At 40.5% G+C, this 20594-nt stretch overlaps 1 protein-coding gene across 1 annotated transcript; it reads right to left on the bottom strand.

The window, feature by feature from the left end:
- Window positions 1–265: 265 nt before the first annotated feature.
- Window positions 266–20568, bottom strand: FERRY3 (FERRY endosomal RAB5 effector complex subunit 3). Its single transcript, XM_084205911.1, has 14 exons — window positions 20498–20568; window positions 19077–19271; window positions 18665–18810; window positions 17434–17615; window positions 15862–15961; window positions 15661–15782; window positions 14349–14455; window positions 12632–12829; window positions 10995–11123; window positions 9887–9955; window positions 8192–8394; window positions 3183–3240; window positions 1865–1932; window positions 266–883 (listed from the first exon to the last, which is right to left on the bottom strand). The coding sequence occupies exons 2-14, from the start codon at window positions 19252–19254 to the stop codon at window positions 791–793; spliced, it is 1653 nt and encodes a 550-aa protein (XP_084062037.1). The 5' UTR covers window positions 19255–19271; window positions 20498–20568; the 3' UTR covers window positions 266–790.
- Between the last annotated feature and the right edge of the window lie 26 nt (window positions 20569–20594).

Raw genomic sequence — 20594 nt, 5'->3', positions numbered from 1 at the left:
GTGGCTGGGGGTTTTTTGACTGGATTCAAGTTTGTCTCAAAAAAGTTCATAGCTGCATCTTGAGCTGTCTCCCCAGAATATTTGATTAGTCATAAAATGTTAGTTAAGAAGCAGCAAATTTTATCTGTGTAACAGTGCCTAGAACACTTCAGTGTTTCTATAAAGTTGTTCATATGATAAACTTCTCAATGTGAAGTCAGGAAATAAAGCAAAAATTATATAAAAAAGAAAGACTTACACTTCAAAATTTCTAATTATTGTCACAAGTATATATTAATTTTTTTAAACATTTCCACAATCTACAAAATGCAACAGGGTAAATGTTTGATTCAAGTCTTTAATTTTGCAGCACTAAAGTGAGGCAGTAATACATTTTATTCCATGGTCACTATGACAAATTCCATTGGTTATTCTCATGTACTCCATATTCTTCTAAAAGTCACTAAGAAAATTCAGCAAATGTTTGCAGAAGCCAGAAGACCCCATTTTTAGCATAAGCTCTTATTGTTACTACCTATGTATGAGAATATTTCTGTAGATTTCTTACAAGTTGTAATGAATGTTTTTCAGATAAAGGTGAGGAATTCATCAATCCTGTGCTGAAACAAAACAAGAGGCCAAAATCAGCTGCTACCAGCCAAGAACAGACAACATTTATTGCAACACAATTCTTGAAATTGCAACAAATGCCACTTTGGGGTCATGAGTCCACAGGAAAGAGACATCCTAGTCCAGAATCTCCTTCATCCCATCCTCTGCCAACGGGACACAGGTTAGTGCCCCACAGAAATCAGTGCTTGGAGGTTAGTGTCAGTGTGGAGGATACTCTGAAGATCTGTGGCAGCATGTTACTCAGCTGGTAAAACATTTCCTCTGAAATTGTCTAGGGAAAAAAAAAACAACACACAGGTAAACTTTGTATTTTTGTAGTTTGGAAGAATTGAGTCTCTCTCAATTTTGTTTCTTGGTATTTAAGAGAATTGCTGCTGTTCAGAAGCCAACCAAAATAATTTTCAAACTGTGTTATAATCTGACTGAATTCAATTAAAAGACTGACCTAAAAATACTGGCTGTATATTTATATGACATATAAACTTCCTGCAGATTTCTTGTTCCAGGGATTGATTACTTCTGCCAAACACAAGCAGGACAGTGCTGCTCATTATCTACAGGACTCCTGCTCTCTTAATTTCAAGACTAGCTTCAAATTTAGAATTTATTTGTGGCTTCCTCCTTGCTCAGCAGCTTTCTAATTTGTCAAGAAATACATATTACTCCTTTCCTGACATTAACTCTACTTTCACTGCTTTTTAGAACAAACCTCATGCTGGCCATCTTTGGCTATCTTCCTGTTTCTGAAGATCAGCTAGAACTCCAAATTAAATAATTTCAGAATCTAAATCAGAACTAACTTCAAATACCTGGAGTAATAATTTTTTTGTGAAAGCATGACTGAACTTTCTGCATTGCAGCTTTCCATGTTGTTAGACAATATGACTAATAAACAACACAAGTCATGTCACACAAGGCTAGCCCATCAGAGTAATTAACATAAAAACATAATTAAGTAATTAACAGAAAAAAAAAGAGTACCTCTTTCAAAGATGACACATTCACTATTTGTAAAGGCGAATTTCCCAGTTTGAAATTTTAGCATCCTCTCAGAAAATACTACTGGGTATTCAAAAATATAAACCCACCCTTATTCCTCTTTTATAGGCAAGGAAATAAAACCAGATAGATTAATTTAAACTCACTCAAAAGGGGCAGGCAAGAGCAAAAAAAAAAATCACAACTAGATCTGCTGACATGTGACTTCTTACCAACAGGCTCCTAGATTGGATATGACTTTGGTTTCACCCACCTGTGGTACCAGGAATTGTACAGTCCGAGAAATTCCTCCATCCCACGAGGCCATTTCCATCATGAAACCTAAAAAACCCAGCATTGACACTGTCTGGATTACCTGTGCCACACTCCCCAGCAGTTACAGCATGAGCAGGCAGTGAGGGAGCTTTCACACACAAGTAGGGTGTCAACAGCCTGAATTAGGGATGCCCTAAACTGCCTTTAAATCAGATCTGGGCAATCTGAATGAAATGTAGAAAAATCTAATTATGAGTTCTGCAGAATACCTACACCAAGGAAAGAATTATCAATCCTTCTGTGCAGCACAGTGATACACAGAAGTGAGGGTTTCTCCAAACCCTCCCACTGTGTCAGGAGTTCTATCCATGACTTCCTTTCACTGAGAGACAGGGGTAACCTCACTGTGGCCTCCCAGTGCCTGAAGAGAGCCCACAGCAAAGATGGAGAGGGACTCTTGACAAGGGCCTGGAGTGACAGGACAAGGGGAAATGCCTTCACACTGACAGAGAGGAGATTTAGATCGGGTATCAGGAAGAAATTGTTCCCTGTGAGGGCAGTGAGACCCTGGCACAGGCTGCCCATAGAAGCTGTGGCTGCCCCATCCCTGGGAGTGTCCAAGGCCAGGCTGGATGGGGCTTGGAGCAACCTGGGATAGTGGAAGGTGTCCCTGCCCATGGCAGGGGGTTGAAATCTTTAAGGTGCCTTCCAACCCAAACAATTCTATGATTCCATAGGGGAAAAGCTCAAGACTCATTTATTGCTTAAGTAATGAATTATCAAAAGCCACAGGAATCCTCTCATGGCAAATAAGGACACTCAGAAAAATACTTGCTAAATAGAAGTGGATGATATAAATGACATGTCCATTATGAACTACTAAAGGTCAATTACTATAGGAAGAGGTTCCTCAAGCAGGTGGTTGAAAGAAAGTGACTAGTTCAATTACTTAAGTGCAGCAGGAAAAAAAAAATACAGAAAGCAAAAACACCACCTGGAAAGACAGAAAGCCATGCTGAGTCATGAGGACTATTTTTTCTTAATATCCAACCTAAACCTGCTATCAGTGTGAAGCCATTGCCCCTTGTCCTGTCACTGCAGGCCCTCGTCAAGAGTCTCTCTCCATTTTTCCTGTAGGTTCCCTTCAGGCACTGGAAGGCCACAATGAGGTCACCCCAAAGCCTTCTCCTCTCCAGGTTGAACAATCCCAATTCCCTCAGCCTTTCCTCCCAGCAGAGCTGCTCCAGCCCTTTAATGAGTTCATGCTCCTGCTCTGGACTGGCTCCCCAGATCCCACTGGGGCTCCACTCCCCTACCTTTGACGCACTTGAACACGAGCTCTGCCCTCTTCAGGCACCATGGAATGGTCATCTCCTAAAGGAAGAAATAAAAAGCCTCAATGCCCCAGAAATCTAACCAGCAAGAATAGCAGGGAAATTATTTTAAGCAATACATTTTTTGCCCTACCACATAATTTTCAAGCAGGATTTGGGACCTAGTTTTCAGAACATTTTAGGCAGGTGTACACACCTTACAGGTGACCATAAAAGCATTACCATTCCTTATTGCTAGGAGAGCCAGTGTCAGAACAATATCAAACATTTTTAAACTGAGGTGTTGAATAAAAATGCTGTCAAATCCACTAAAAACTGGGCTGTTTGATTCCCCTGTGGAGCTCCAGAAAAAGTCTAATGTTCAACTGATAATTGTCAGGTTCATGCTTCAGCAAATCAAAGGTAGGCTCCTGATCACATCTTAAAGCACAATGATGACTTCTAACTGTTCTTGATTTTGTTTATTTCTTGGCATACCCACAACCTTCAGTAAAACCTTCTCTCTAATACTGGAACTGGAAGAAGCCCTTCCTCCTTAAGATGCATTTAAGAACAAACAAATCATCTGCATCTGACGAAGGAGTTTCAGATAGCAACAGCCAGAAAATCCATACCTAAACTTAAATAGCAAAACATCACATGAAAACCACAGTGGTTTAAGATATGGCTACAAGCACTGGGCTAAATAATTTAAGATTAAAGTTCATGAAACATTTTTGGCTGTATGCCAGAAAGCCAATTACACCATGATGATGTAACTCCATCAGAGGCAGAATGACTCACTGCAAACACTTCTCAGGAAGAAGAAAACAATATCTGTTTATTTCTGCTGTAATCTTCAACATGAAGATGAGCACTTCCTACTCTGAATACAGGAATATAGATGTGGCAACTGCTTTATTATTCCATGTACCTTTTCAAACTTAAGCTTTACATATTTTTCTATTCACCAGTCTCTATTTTGCAATGTCAAACACTCAGTGCAATCTGTTATTATCAGAAAGGCTAATTTCAGGATTAAAGAAAGTCATTTGAGAGGCCAGGTTATCTAAGAACACTCAGTGATAATACAACTGATAAACTGAATGTGTGGCTTCATTAAACAACTACTGAAAGCCAAAGTTCCTCCTCAGGTGGGAGGATCTCCTGAGATTCCCCCAAAATACAATGTATGTTAAAAACTGGGTAAGTTTGAAATATCTTTTCTTAAAGCCTTCATTATATAAATCACTGCATCCCTACATGCTGCTTTTAGGGTATACACCACATTAATCAGACAGAATAGTGCTGGACAAGTTTGGGTTTGTACTTTTGTTGTGGTTGCTTTTTGACTTTAAGCATTCTGGAAGCAACACTTTGTGTTTATCATAACTCCTCTGCCCATGTGTGCTTTCTGTCACAAGTAAGGTCTATAGCTGGTTTTGATCACTGCTTTGGCTTAGTAAAAAACAACTAACTAAGGACATTCTCTCTCAGGAGCACTTTGAGCAATCAGTGATGGGAAGTGAGCCTTAAACAGACTGATCAACACAGCAGGATATGACACCATTCCTTGGACTATTTTAGAGGAACAGAGAGATTAAATTTTGTGGGCACCCAGGGAAATAACAGAATGTTGCTCCACGCAAGCCAGAAGAACTGAAAATGACATAGCAGTGATTCAATTCTAATCCATCTTCACACACCAAAGTTCTCATGAATTTACCACATCACCAGGAATTTTCTCTGGTGAGGAAACGGAGGCTCAACTAAGCAAAAATGCAGAATACAGAGAAGGACATAAGAAAGCAAAAAAGCAAACAGCCAACCTCTTAGAGAGAGTTTTGGAAAACAGCATTCAAGAAAGTTAAAAAACCCCACCTGGAATTTTGGGTGTTTTTCACTAGCAGAGACACTTCAACCCTTTTTAAGATGCAATCATTTTGTCAAATTAAGATTTCTTTGACTCATTTAGAAAAAAAAGGGGGGGAGGAGAGACCAGCTTCACTGGTCTTCCACATATTTTTCCCAGTAAGAAAGGTATGCTGCAATCCTTTTGATTTTACTTTCATTTATGACAGGCTCACTACATGGGGCTGCTTAGGGCTTGGGCCTTTGCAGAAACATGTCATAATCAAGTAAGTAAAACAGTAAAGTCCACATAGATCATATGGAAAACTATTTCAAACTAAACTTCAATGGGTAATTTCAGTACGAGCAAGGTGTTTAACTCACAGTGCATCGGTCCAAATCCTAAACACTGGATGAGCAGATACAAATTTAAAAGCAGGAAACTCAGATGAGAAACATTTCAGGTCAACACACCCATCAGTAACCTCTCTATGGACATAAACTATGTTCATAAATATTTGTTACACAGCTTACACTCCTTTCATTTATTTTTAAAAAAACAATTCTGTCTTAATTTATGGTAGTAGAGACAACTGGACTGAGATCACTGAAGAGTCACATTTTTGTCACTGTTGCTGTGTGGATGAGAGAAATGTTGAAACTACCAAGGGAGGGTGCCAGCTCTGGCATTTTTAGCAATGCCTTCCGTTAGAGCCATTTCATTCCCCAGTTTATAGCAGATTCCAGTGATCAGTAACACCTCACTTGGCCTGAAATCAAACTTGCCTTTCTCAGGTATCAAATCCAGTTTCCTTCCTTCATTTAATTTAATGATCAGGCCAGAGAGATCTGTTTTGGTTGTTCTTGCCGTAAGAAAAACAAAGGAAAACAGAATTCTTGACTTTTTTTTCACAGAAATAAGAATGAACTCTAATGGCTTCAGTCAAACTGACAGAGAGCAGGTTTAGATTGGAGGGTAGTGGGGCCCTGGCACAGGTTGCCCAGAGAAGCTGTGGCTGCTCCATCCTTGGAAGTATTCCAGGAAAGTTTGGATGGGGTTTGGAACAACATGGCAGATGAGGGGACAGGATGAGCTTAAGGTGTCTTCCACCCCAAAGCAGTCTGTGATACTGTAATTACTTTTGTGAGGCTATAAACACCACTCTTCCCTCTACATTAGGAGAAAGCCTTTGGAAAAAGCACAGAGAACACTGGTAATGAATGCCTGTCCTAGGGAAGCATGGAAACATCTCTGCAGCTGGGCTCCTGGTTAACCACCTCACAAAAATGTTCTTCTGTGGGTGGTAAATGCAGAGTCAGAACTGCGGCTGCCAAAGGCACTGAGTTCAGGATAACTTTCAGAAATCTGTCATTACTCACTTTTCCCTCAACAAGGAGTTACAGATTTGTGTGTTTCAAACCAGGTCAGCCAGCTGCCAAGCACTGTAATAAGCAAGCTGCTAATGCAAGTCATACAAAGCATTTGTGCCTAAACACACACTTCCCATCCAGCTCACCTTCTGCTTACTCCGCTAAGACTTAACAGCTTAATACGAAAGGTAAATTGTTTTACCAGGATCTTTTAAGAATCCAGCATTAGATAAGATAATTCTTCAGTTTCACACATCTCAAGGCATGTTGAACACTTGGTCGTGTGCTTTATTTGTAGTTTAAAATACAGATATGCAAACAGAAGCTAAAACTAACCAGGTTTAAAGGAAAAAAAAAAACAGAAGAACATGATCAGGTTGCACCTTGATTAAGAAAAAGGGCAATATATTTAATAAATTTCTGAAACACAGCAACTGGGTCCCATGAGAGACCCAGGCTCCTGTCCTGCATGTTGATTACTTGCATTTGTGCCCAAAGAAAGGTCTTAGTACAATAGATGAAAAATTTCATAAATTATCTAATCTGTTCCTAAAAGTCTACTTGTACGTATGGAAATACATCCTTTAGAAGCTTCATTATTGTGTCTTTTTACCTTTTTCATTGCTTGCTTTTCATGATAATAGACCCTGATCCTGCAAAAAAGGGTGACTACTACTCTGTGTTCCAGTAAATTCTATTATAAAGCCTGTCACTGTTAAAGGTAATCCACTGGTGAGCATTTATCTTGCTGTGAGTCAGCCACTTTCCACAAAGGAAAGGTAATATTGACTCTAAAAGTGAAAAATCAGAAGGTTATTTAAAAAAAAACCTCTCCAACAGACTGTAATTATTACTGATATCCTTGCATGGATGACAGAATTATCTTCCTTTTCTCATTTCTTTAGGTTTACAGATTTTCCAGCTCTTTTGGATAGGAGGCACATGGCTGTACTCCCTGCCCATTGCTTCTTTCCTTGCCTTCCCACTCCTATTCTTCTCTGTGAGCCAGGTGTGACAGAGAAAAGAAGCTGCCAACAGTTTTAAATTGCTGTGTAGTGAGAAATGTTACAGCTGATTGAGAGACAAGCCTTACAGCAGAGTCCCGCTACAGGAGAAGATACAGTAAGTAAGCACACAAGTAAGTAACAGTAAGTAAGAACACAAAGAGCATCAGCAATATGCTGCCTCTTGCCCAGCCAGTATTTGAGGGGACTTAGAGAGGAAACAGGGACAGAAATCAGGCAGTGAAGGAGGAGACAGTTCAAAGTGAAGGTGAAATTTGGTTTCTCCAGTATAAGGCTGAGGTGGTAGAAGACTTACAGAAGGGTAAAGGTCGTGTTTAGATTTACAGAACTCTAAGCCAGGCTTTGCCAGTCCTGCTGCTCCCAAAACTTAGTTTTAATGTTTACAGCTAATGATAATTAAAAGAGGGGGGATCTGGTATCACTACTGCATCATCAACTCTGAAGGTAGAGTTTCTAAGCAGGAGCTTCCAGTTATGTAGTCCCATCTCCTATTAACACTTGTACCACTGCAGTGAGATGGATCTAGGAAGTGAATTGTCCAAAAGGAGGGGTGGGAATAAAAACTTTGAGTGATTCAGCTGGCTGAGATGTTTTTAATTGGTCTAGCTCCTTAATTTGGGTCACCATGTAGATACAAGTACTATGTGGTGTGGCAGAGGTCTGTGAGTGAGAAAAACCATCCCATTTGGCCTAAATCGGCATGAAACACACCCTTTGGAAAAATCCAAGGATATAAAATCAGCCCAAATGTTTCTATTTACTTACTTCTGACATTTCATGCACCAGCAGGAGGGGAATGCTGATGGTGGTGATGTCATGTGTGCAGCAGACCTTGAGGATGTTCCTGAGCCCCATGATGGCTGGGTCCCGGGCAGTCACGTTCACAGACCTGACATTGTCATCCACACACAGGTGAAAGGCAACGTGGATTTCTGAGAGGTTTGAGTGCCGTGTGATGTAGAACTCTCCTGCACAGTAAGACAAAGCAGGAAGGTAAGAAGTTATGGTAGTGATCTGTACTGAAATCCAAGTGTTTGGAAGTGTAAGAAAGATAAAAGGCAAATACAAATATACAGCAGAGATCAGGACATACATAGGAGATCTAAAATCTCTTGGACTGTCACTGTTTTACATCCATCCCACACTCTCTCTACTGCTTTGATGGGTTCCATTGGCATCATGGCCACATGGTGTACTAAGCCATAACAGTGCCAGTACAGGATATGATCTCTATATAGCACAAAACAGAAAAACAAACCCAGAGGAGGTGCAATACTCAAAATACACAATGTGAGCACGGAATTGCAGACAGATGTGGGAGGCGGAAAGGCCAAAAAAGGATGGGTTCAAATAAAGGATGCATAGAGCCTGTGGAAAAAGATAGTAGGTTATGTAACAACTGAGATATGACACTGGAACACAAAGGGATCAGTGACCATTAGAATTTAAAATAATTCAGAGTAGTGGGAATGCAAGTTACAGAGTTGTTTGAAAAAGGGAACCAAGACATCTTGTTGGGGGTATTTTTAGACTTAGTATTCATTTATCAAAGGTGAGAGGCAGTGAAATCCAGGTCTCTCCTTTGCTCCTTTGCACTGGGGATCTAAAGTCAACAGTACAGTCAAGGGAAACGCAGGTGTTCAATGCCCCCACCGTTTCAGTCAGCAAATAAACATCTTCCTTCAAACCTATTCCCACTGGCCACTGAAGTTAAGATCCTTTCTTTGAACTGGAACAGCTGCAGAATAGGTCCGTACTCCTTCTGGATGACTGCAAAGGAGGCAGGAATCCCCAGCAGTGACCATCTACAAGCAGTAATAAAGGCCACTGCTACAAGACACCTGGATTTATCTGGTCCAAGTTGATTTACAATCCACTCCCACTAAAAATATTTAAGACAGTCATGAAATCAATTTTATTAAGCCCTCACTCAACCATGGGTTGTATGGACTTAACTCCTCCCCCCTCCAACTGCATATTCATCTTCAAATTCCACAGCAGCTTTCCTTACTAAACATCACAATATCACAGAAGATACTTCCTCTGAGAGAGGGATTTCTGAAAGCAAAAAAATCCACTCAAAACTGCTTTTCTGTACCACAGCAGTGATATACATATAGCCATTTTCAAAAATAAAATTAGCTTCTAGTATTGAAGCTTCACCTTTCCCCCAAGATGCTCAGAGTTCTTTTTTTTTTTTCACCCTCAAATTCCAAAAGGAAATTTTAGGCAAAGAGAAGTGATTTGCCCCACACCATGTGATGCAGTGGCAAAGCTGGGAATAGAAACCAGATGTCCTGACACTCAGTTCTCTGCCTCAGCCACAGGAACATCCTTCTCCTCTGATTGAGGTCAGCTTGGGTTCAGTTTATAATTTACGTTCTGACTTTAGAGCTAAAAATGTGGATGCATAAAACACAATTTGCTTCAGGAAGAGGGGGTCAATGCCACACAACTCACCTGGCAAAATGTTCGACTGGTTTCGTTCAATATTCTTTAATTTATCTTCATTCCCACTGATTTTGTTTTCTGTGTATGAACACACGGAACAAATATTAATCATATCCTCTATTAATTACACTTGAGCATGAAAAGGTTCATCTACTGATATCTGGCTTGAATTTTGACCATGAAGTGCCCAAAATGCAAGGGGGATGGGTAGAAGAGTTTTTGCTGTCTTCAACACACCCCAAACTGAATCCTACCTCAAACCTCTGCCCTTCCTATCATCCCATTGTATTTCTTCATTTGGACAGCAGCAAACAATATTCTCAGACATAACATGAAACCTTGAAAGTTGCCCCCACAACCACATAGCATCTTGCTGTTACTCTTTCAATAATGTAATAAATTAAAACAAATTTGTTCCTAAAATATTTACATAAATGAGCAGCACAAAACCAGCTTTCACCTTTTCCCTTGAGATGCAGCAATACGCAGGTTCTCAAGGGAACTTGTTTTTCTGTGTACTCATATTTGTTCATGTTCTGGATGCATTTAAATCACATAAGTAGCTCTTTGGAGGAAAAACAAAGTTACATGATGTACAACTGCACTGCGTAAACACCATGTGGTCAGAGCATTTCCCAGCCATTTGCAAACACAAATGTAAGGAAAACCACTCCCAAAGTTTTGGCCAGCAAAAGAAAGCTAAATACACATTTAGCAAATTTCTTATTTGGTTTTCAGCATTAACTTTAAAGGAAGGGAGAAAAAGTAGTAAACTCCTTTTTCTGCAACTTTAAAAGATTTAAATGTAAATGGCAATAAAAAGGTAAAGAGATAAAGTTTGTGCTGCTACAGGCAGTTTAGGAAAGCAGAATGGCCTGATGTACTTCCCATGCTGTTAAAATATGAATTTTATATGTTGATTCATTTTAAAGGAGCAGCAAAGACACCTCCCAAACATCACATTCTCTATGAATTTCACACAGTTACTTGATGAACCCAAACATTCCATTTTACAGATGAAATAACTGCAGAAGAGTGGCATCGACTCTGCCCTGCCCACAAACATCCCTCTGACCACTGTTCTATTTTGAGGAGGGTAATTTTGGTTGTCACTGACCGTGGTGTCTTTTTGTCTTGCTGCTACGCTGTGCTCTGGCCTTAAGTACAACCTTCTGGACAATTTCAAGTTGTTCTTGGATTCCAGGAAAATGGAAATCCGTGCATTCTTGGCAAACGGTTGCGAAATCTAGGAAAAAAATAAGATTGAAATGCATGTCCTGAGGTTGTGCTCAGTAACCTTATGTAATTCTACTCTACTGATTAAGTAAATCCAGCTATAAAGGCAAACTCTCCAAAAGCAGATAAAGCCCTACTAGACTCCTCTTCCAAAATTTATTGAGGATTAGATTTGACAGATTGTGACATGGTGCCGTACTTTCACCTCTACTGTGGCTACAGGATCTAGCTGGTGGCTACAAGATGCAATTTTGTGTTTAATGGCATTATTTAAATTGATCTTCTCTCATCACCTAAAATTTAGCATAAAGCCAGATACTCTCCTTTTATTATTCATTTAAATATTTGAACAGTTAAAAAGTACCTGCAAAATAAGTATAAGTACAATTAAACTACTTAGAAACCATCAGCAGCAATCAACAAATGAAACTGCAGTTTTTTCTGGTACACTTCCCTCTCCTTGGTACAAGCATGATTCCAACTGTTTCCAGAAAATATCAAGCACTACTGTGCATTTTTTTTTATGGCATGCAAGAACAATGACATGTAATAGTCAAAAAAAGACATTCCAAGTGTGTTTGTAGCAGCATACGTCACAGTTGAGAAAGCCAGGATACACAGAGTACCACCATACAATTTCCAAAGGCTTTAAGCATCAGCCCATACAGAGTAACACCAGATCACTTCAGAAGGCTTCAAGCATCCTCCCTTCTCGTTCTTCAGCCCAACCTTCTATACCCCTCATGGTTCATGCACTGCAGCTGTGTGCCCTCTGTTCCCTTTAGTGGTTGGTCAGCACATCTGGGCACTCCCTGTCCCATTGCCTTCAATGCTGTTCCCCTGTCCTGCACAGCTGTAGCCCATGGGGGATGAGGCTCAGCCACAGCCCCACTCCCAACTACCATAAACTGTGTGCCTGCAAGTGTTTTGGTACTAAACTTCAAGACAGAAGTGGGAAAGTCAACCAGGAATAAACTGGTTAACCTTGACAGAAAATACCATCATAGTGCCCACTTGATCAAGAGACGTGCACTTCAAATTGCTATTAATCAAACTTTCCAGGAGTAGGGAAGTCATATTCCTATTGTTTATTTTTAATGAAATTCACAGTATCAAAAGGACATGGTATTTTTATATATTTACCTACCACTTTAAAATCTGGGCATATTTCTTTTTCATTTTTGCAAAGAGGTTTCAGTGTGATAATCTGGTATTAAAGAGTTAGAAACTCCTATAATAAATTTGTCTAAATCAATATTGAAGGGTCCTCTTCCATATTGTTTGTTAGACACAAAAAGTAGGGAAGACATGAGAGACAACAGCACATCATCCCCCATCCTCATCCATATCTCTTTTTTCATTTGTTACCTTTTGCCATACCATTTGCAAAACATGACTGCCCTCCACTGAATTTTAATTTTACAAAGAATATTTCTCTGTGAGAAAAGACAGCCAGTTTTTATTCTTGTTTATTTTATTCATTTTCCCTGACATGATACCTCCCATTAGAAGGCTCACCTCTTTTTATTCCACTGTATGAGCTGATCCTGTTATCCACCAGTAACACCAGGCCACAGAGGGAAGTTGAGTAGAGGGACATGGCAGTCTGAAGCCTGTGCAGCTTCACCCCACTGCGGTGATTGCGCTTGTGTTTGCAGAAATCCAACATATCAGCTCTCAGCAGCCTCAGGTTGTGCATGGTCTTCAGCTGAGCTCCTGCACAGAGCACACATGGCTCAATCCCAGTGGAAGTCTAAACTCAGGACTCAGATTGAAATGCAAGGGCACAAAGTGCTTCCCTAAAGATCTGGAAGGGAGCTGTAACCAGTAACACCCAGAGGAAGTTCTCAGCCACACATTCAGTTTTACAGACACACAATACACAAAGTAGCAACGCAGAGTTGTTACAAAGTGAGGCTTGTCCATGCCTGAAATGAGCCTTGTTCCCACTGCAGAATCACAGAATTATAAGTTTGGAACAGACTTTCAAAATCAAGTCCAACCTGTGCCCAAGCCCCACCATGTCACCAGCCCACTGAGTGCCATGTCCAGGCATTCCTTGGACACCTCCAGGGATGGGGACTCCAAACCTCCCTGGGCAGACCCTTCCAACCCTTTCTGTGAAGCAATTCTTCCTGAGGAGTACTACAGGGCTAGGGATGAAATACTGATGTGTGGTGGTGGTAGATCCTTCCCCACCCTCCCCAGAACCACTCCACAAGCTCAGGAGCTCCTGCTAAGCCTTAGCATTTGCACAATCAACTGGGTGCTGAAGCATCCCTGGGCTATCCCAGAAACTACTGCATAACTGAAGTGGGAGCTGCATAGAGAGGAAGGGATCATCAGTCAATCCCTGACAGCCTGGAAACATCTCCCTGCCTGACCCATGGCCCGAGGAGAACAGCACCATTGCTGCTGCACTTTTGGAAACTCCAGCAATTCAACCTGAGGATGAACATTTTCCAAATGACTCAAGGCAATCATCTCATGACCCTATGGACAGTGGTCCTAAGGGATGTCCTTGGAGCTTTCCTGCACCACAGCAAGCTGCACCAGCATCTCCCTCTGACAGAGATGCCTCTCAGAGCTTGCAAAATCCCAAGTTTGTGATACTGGGAAGGATTGTTGCTACCCATCTCTGCCTAAATCATTTTAGATTTGGTTATAAACCAATATTTCTCTTGTGTTTTATCTATATAGTAATAGAGTGTATCTTGCCTTTGAATGTTTTTGCTCTTTTGCAAATTTGTACCAAACCTCCTCGAGCTGATGCCTTTGCTGGTGATTTTTTAAGTGATCTTAACCACTCTGGCACAACATGACAGGGTCAAAACAGCTCAAGAAGACTCTACTGAACAAATAAAAATACAAATTGCAAGTACCTATTCTGCTGTCAACTGACTGTGGGAAGTAAGCTTCGTAGACACATTTTTCTACCAAATGTAAGAAAAATTAAAGCTTCATTTTTAGGCAGTATGTTTTGCTGTTGCTGTGCTTTTCCACATGAGTCACCCAAACAAAATGGGTGAAAATTTGCTCCTAGAATGTTTTCCATTAAGATTTCCACCTATTTCAGATATTGCTTGATACAGTTTATGCTGTTCTCTTACACATGTAAAGAACACAAAACAACTCCAAACTATGGATTATTCATATTGAGAGGTAAATAGTGTAAATAATACATGCCTTGGATACATTATTAATTACCAGCTTTACTTGGGTTTACTCCACTTACCTAAATGAATAGTAAAGCTTTCTTCCAATAGCCTTTGCTCTTCATAGATTCTCCCATTTCCTTCCACAGATTCCCTCAGCTGGCTGGGTTGAACTTTAATTTCATCACTAAAATAATAAGAAAAGTACCAAAAAGTTAATCCTAATTTTTATTCAAGACCAACAACTTTGGGAAAGTTATCCCAAGTTTTCTCAGCTGGTCTGTGGAAACCTGGAGATCAAACCTATGAGCATGACTTCCATTCATGAGGTTTCACCTTTGCCTTCCTGGCAGCAGGAAGAGGAAACTTCACTGTTAGATTTACATTACTTGGCCCATTTGTAAAGCGTTCCATGACTGAGAATTAAAAATAAGTCACAATACCTAGTTATAACATAGTAAGAATGTAGGAATAAAAGGAAAACAAAAAGAATTCTCTTCAACCTATTTACAGCAGCCAAAACCTATATATGAAGTTATTAAATAAAGTATTTCTTCCCACACAAAACAGGAGATTAAAAACCACCTTATCAAATGTTCCACAGTGTTCAAACTACCAGGAAACATTTCAGACATCAGTTTTAATATTTTCCCTAAATTCAACTGTCTGGTAGTGATACAACAAATACTGTTCCTAATACATGAAAGAACAGCATCCAATTTGTCTCTGCATTAGTGAGAGTTTCTGTTTTCAAAGTGCCTCACCTCCAAAAATCTCTTATAAACTTGCAAGCAATTCTACTGATTTCAACTGCCAAGCAGCAATGTCCTAGGGATAAAGAATAAGGATCCCACCCAATTTACAAATTCTGATTTCCCTGCCGTTTCCTCAAACAGAGGAAAGCTTCTCATTCAACTCTCTCCACAAGCATTCATGCTAAAAAAATCTATTTTCTTAGCTGTCCAGTGACATACATACAGAAAGAGAAAAGAGGCTTGTTAATTCAAACCATTGTTACCATTTTTTAAAGTACCATTATACTCCAGAACATGCTTGGGTGGTAAGAGAAAGATTTGGGAAACAGTGTTAAAGACAGATATAGGAGACGAAGGCAAAATAGGAGGAAATTCCACTTATGTCAAGCTGCACTTTAGTGCATTACAACACTTTCTGGTACAGAGATGTTGTAACATCACACAATGAAGAAACGCCTGAAATCATACATATTTCTTTATGACGGTCTATTTGCCTTTGATTATCCTAAGCAAATTATTTATAGATATTACCATATCATAATAAATGGGACTATAGTATCCTATTTAAAAGATTATGTAAATGCAAATCCTTTGAACTATTTCAGCTGGAATTAAGCATCACAGAAGAATTAAATACCTGACTGAGCTGTTGTTGGGATTCTTTAGGTCCTGATGAAGCTTTATCACCCACTCCTGATATTCCTGCTTCTGGATAGCAGTAGTCTGTTTTAATTCATTGGTCCATTTGTTCTCCAAATCCTGACAGGAGAGCAGTGATAATTTGAGTGGTGTGGGTATTCTTTTTAAGGTGATTATGTGCATGGCATATTTTAGTTACCTGCTGAGACTCAAAATGCTGAGCTGCTAAGGAATTCACATCCTGGTCAGTCAGTGACTTCCCGAGCTCCTGCATCACCTTATCCATTTCAGCTCCTTGCCTGAAAGAGAAGCAAACACAGAATTCAGAAGACTGGCAGCAAAACAGCCTTTGCTGTGACACAACAACAAACTTGGTTGTTTGTTACTGACAGAATGAACAGTCACAGATTTAGCAACGAAAATCCACAAAACACACTGGTGTTAAGGGTCAGGGACACAAGTCAGCTCCTGTATAAACAGAACACCACTTACCGTCACCTGGGACAGCCTCAGCTGCCACCAACATAGGGATGTGATAAATTCCAAGAGAGTTAATTCACCTGAGCTCTACAACAATACTGCTGTTTCTTCTGCATGCATACTTGAGAAGAGGCAATAGCAGCAAAAAGATTTGCTGACACCTTACTGGCAACACTGACCCCCAAACTAGAAATACTTACAATTCAGCCCAGAAGAAACCATAGCATGAACTGATTATGCATTGTCTAATGTGAGCTTAAACACACAGCTCAAGAGGAATACTGCTACTCAGAATGCTAAACCAGACCTACGGGAATTACTTTGACACAAAAAGAAAAATCCACACTCAACGTGTTCCCTCTTGTGGATAAAGGAGTCACCTGCAGCTATGCAAGCTTATTCCAGAACTCCAGACTCAAACTTGTCACAGCATATGTCTCAGTCAAGACAACTATAACACACAGAGTGCCACCATGCCATTTCAGAAAGCTTCAATCCATACACAGTAACATCACCTCAGAAAGCTACAAACACCTGCTCACCTTGTGCTTCAGCCCAACCTTTTACACCCCTCACCTTACATGCATTGCACCCCTCACCTTACATGCATTGCACCTGTGTGTCCCTTTTGTGATTGATCAGTGCACCTGGGCACTCCATGTCTCATTACTTTCAATGCTGGTCACTTGCTTTTCACAGCTGTAGCCCATTGGGGATGAGGCTGGGCCACAGCCCCACTCCCAACTACCACAAACTGTGTGCCTACACAAACTCAACACCTTCTGGAAATCAAAACTAATATTCTCCTCAGTCACTGAAAATAATAGAAGGCCACCAAAGTAATACAAGGTAGCTGACCCTAATGACATCATAGAATCATGGAATGGTTTGGGCTGGAAAGGACATGAATGTTCATTTCATTCCAACCCCTGCCATGGGCAGGAACACCTTCCACCTGACCAGGTTGCTTAAGAGCCCCATCCAACCTGGCCTTGGACACCTCTAGGGATGAGGCAGCCACAGATTCTCTGGGCAACCTGTACCAGGGCTTCACAACACCCTGAGTAAAGAATTTGTTCCTAATATCCAATCTAAATTTTCACTCTTTCAGTTTAAAGCCATTCCCCCTTGCTCTAAATACTCTTGTGCCAGCTGAGTGTAGTCTGACTTTGGGTTTACACAGACAAATACAAGCTACACACGTTGTCCTATGAGTTTACACACCCAGTGGCATGTACACCTATCTAATAAGAGAAAGGAGAACCTAAATAATAAAAAAATAAAGTAATACCTTTCACGTAGCTTTTTCAGCTCCACATCCCTCTCACTTATTAATTCTGAAATGCTAACAAAATAATTGTGTTCCAGGTTTAACAGCATTTCAGAAGCTGGAGAATGGATCAGATCATGATAAACGTCTGCAAAATCTTCATCCCAGCTGGTTTCTTCAGGTTTGGCATGTTCTAATGTTGTCTAAAGAAAAGGTAAGAGATTTTAAAGGATAAGATACCTCTTACGAGATATAAAGATCCCTCATAATGGTGGGGTAAAACCATGGGAGCCTGCACACAACCTGTACCATACATAAATTATCTTCCCTAATTTAAGCTTCCTGGCATTCTACTTTAGCTTTCCATTTTCTCCTCTCCCATTCTTTATCTTTCAAAGCAACTAAAGTCAGAATCATTAAGGCTTTGACTACAGTAATGAATTACCAATTTTCACACAACACCAGCTCAGAAAGAACAGCAATATCCACAATAATATTTACACCTGATGAATTTTAGATAAGGCTCAGAACACCAGCTGTGCAAACAAAAAATGCTTTGCTAGTGAGGATGACTAACTGCTGATGTCACTAAGAATTCCATCAACAACACTGATTTAAGAAAGGCTATTTTTATTGAATAAAGAACAGCCCAAGAATGCCAGTTTTGCAAACTTTTAATGGAATTTTTCACATTTTTCTGTATTTCATGAGAAACAAATTCAATTTCTATGAACTTTTCTTCAAATACTGCAGATTTGTCATTAATTTTTTCTTCTCACTAGGACTCCTCCAATTCTTTTGCACTCCACTATTTTTAAGATCCCATGTGAAACTGGAGACATTATTCCAACTAAAGCCTCAACCTTCCTAAGTAATATGAACCCAAAAAATGAAGTGACAAGTCTTTCCCAACTATACACTTTCTCCTTCTAGCCTTAATTGCTGTTACTGAGATGGAGAATATGAGTGTCACTTCATTAGTTCTTGCTTTAATTCTAAGTCACTGTTGAATGAATAAACCTCCACTTTTTGCCTCTCCTTTTTCTATCTTTCTACTCTTTTAAATCTAAGAAAAACTTGACTAAGAAGTTGTAGAATGAAGACTTGATGCTCACTTTCAGATAGAAAGAAAAAACTGCAAGAATTGCAGTGAATTTTCGTGTAATAATTCATCCTCACAACTGTGATTGCACACACACGCATACTCTCACAAAGCAAGCCTTGAACATTAACTCTCCAGCCTTAATCTTACCTCTTTATAAGCTTTAGCCCAAGCATCTGCCAGCTGGTTGATGTCTACTTTTCCTGATTTCACTGCTTCCAGAGCCACTTCAGCTTCTCTGTCATAATCTTTTATGGTTTCCTCTTCTACAAATTTACTAAGAGATTGCTTCAGGTCTATTACAAAAAGAAAAAATGGTCCATCAACAGAACACATCAACAAGCACCCAGGAAATCTCTAAGTAAAGTTTTTCACCTGAAAACCTTTTCCTTGCTAGCACTGACAGTAATTTTCTCTGATGTTCTGTTGTTTAAAAACCAATTTTGTAAACACTGCTCCAGTAAACCACTGTTCTTTTGGTTTCTTAGAGCAAGCTGTAAGATACTTGTGGACAAGGATACATAAGATTAATTTAAGAAATCATTCATATTTCAATTCATACCATTTTCTATAAAGCATGGCAGGTTGTGCAGAACCATCAGACGTCCATGCAAATGGTTGATATTCTCTTGCACAGGGAATTTGAGAGGCACAGTAAGCACAAAATATTCATTTCCAGCACTGAATTTGTACACATAGTCTCTCTCTCTAGTTAAAGTCTTTCCTTTATTAGGCTTCATCCTCTTGAGTTTGTTTCCTGCAACAGAAATGAAAATAACAAGAATTACAGTTTTGTAAACTCAGAAGTAAAAAATGGTAATGAAAAGACATGGCTTTGCTAATAATTAACAGCCAAAAATAGTTTACCCCCCAAATTTTCACAGACACTCAGTTTTGACTTCCAAATACATGCATCTGGAACTGAAGCATAAATACCAGTTTCCAAAATATCAAATGCTTCTAAAATGTATTTGAGTGTGTCAATATATAAACTTGGGTAATTGCTCTTAAAAATGACAACATAAAATCTCCTGACTTAAAAGCAGAAGCAGGGCAGATGGGAACTCTGATAAATAGAACATTAACCAAAACACCCTGACTTCTGTCATGGATGCCTCAAAAGCTGAAATCCTGCAGGGTGCACAGAGATTTTATTTCCTCCTTTCTGCAGGTGCAAGGCCCGGGGAGTGGGGGAGCAGATGCTTGCAACGATTTTTAGAAAGAGCTGATTTTGTCTTTCTGTAACCTGGATTAAAAATAAACAAAAAGAGATGCAAGGGGGCTGTGTAGAGTGAAAATACAGGCTGAGATAACTGTGCTGGTATTTTTACCCTCCGCAGGGTTCCTCTGTTCATTCACATCCCTCTGTTTTTAACCTCACCTACAAAGCTGGACACATTGATTCAGCCGAACCCTCCCCAGTGCTAAAAACCACACCCCGAGGAAAAGAAAAAACAATAAAAATTAAAAATTCTACAGCAGAATTCACGGGTTTAGGGTTCGGTGGTTTTTTTTTTTTGTTGTTGTTGTTGTTGTTGTTTTTGTTTTCGTTTCTTTTTTTTGGGGGGGGGGCGGGGTGGGTTTTTCTGAAACAAACATACGTGTTAGACACAGACGAAACAAGTCAGTTTCAAAATCATCTCAGGACAACCAACATCGATGGGAGGTGGTGTCCCGGCCTCTCTGGGAGTGGGATTCAAAGGGAAATCCTGGGAAACACAAACCCGACCACGCTCTTTCCTCTGCTCCCCGATGCAGCGAGGAGGTGCGGAGGAAGCTGACAGAGAGGGAGCGGGGGACAAACCCCCTGTTCCAAAGAGGACCTGAAATCGCAGGCTCAAAGCCGGCAGGACACGGCCTGCGGGAGCCCATCCGCCCCCTCCCCGCCGGGGAGCTCCCGGTGCCCGCATTCCCTCCGCTGGAAGCGGCAGCGCCCGCGGGCACCGGGAGCCTCCCGGCCGTGCCCGGCCCGTCCCGGCTCACCTGCTCCGGGCGGGCAGCCGCGGGTTAACCGGGCCGCGGGGAAGGGGGAGCCGGGATGTTCCGCCTCTCCGCTCCCGTCATCGCAGCTGCGCGTCCG

Source organism: Fringilla coelebs (genome assembly GCF_963513975.1).
Source record: "Fringilla coelebs genome assembly, chromosome: 5".
Lineage (NCBI taxonomy): Eukaryota > Metazoa > Chordata > Aves > Passeriformes > Fringillidae > Fringilla > Fringilla coelebs.
Note: the sequence above shows the minus strand (reverse complement) of the source record. Positions and strands in the feature narration are given on the sequence as shown.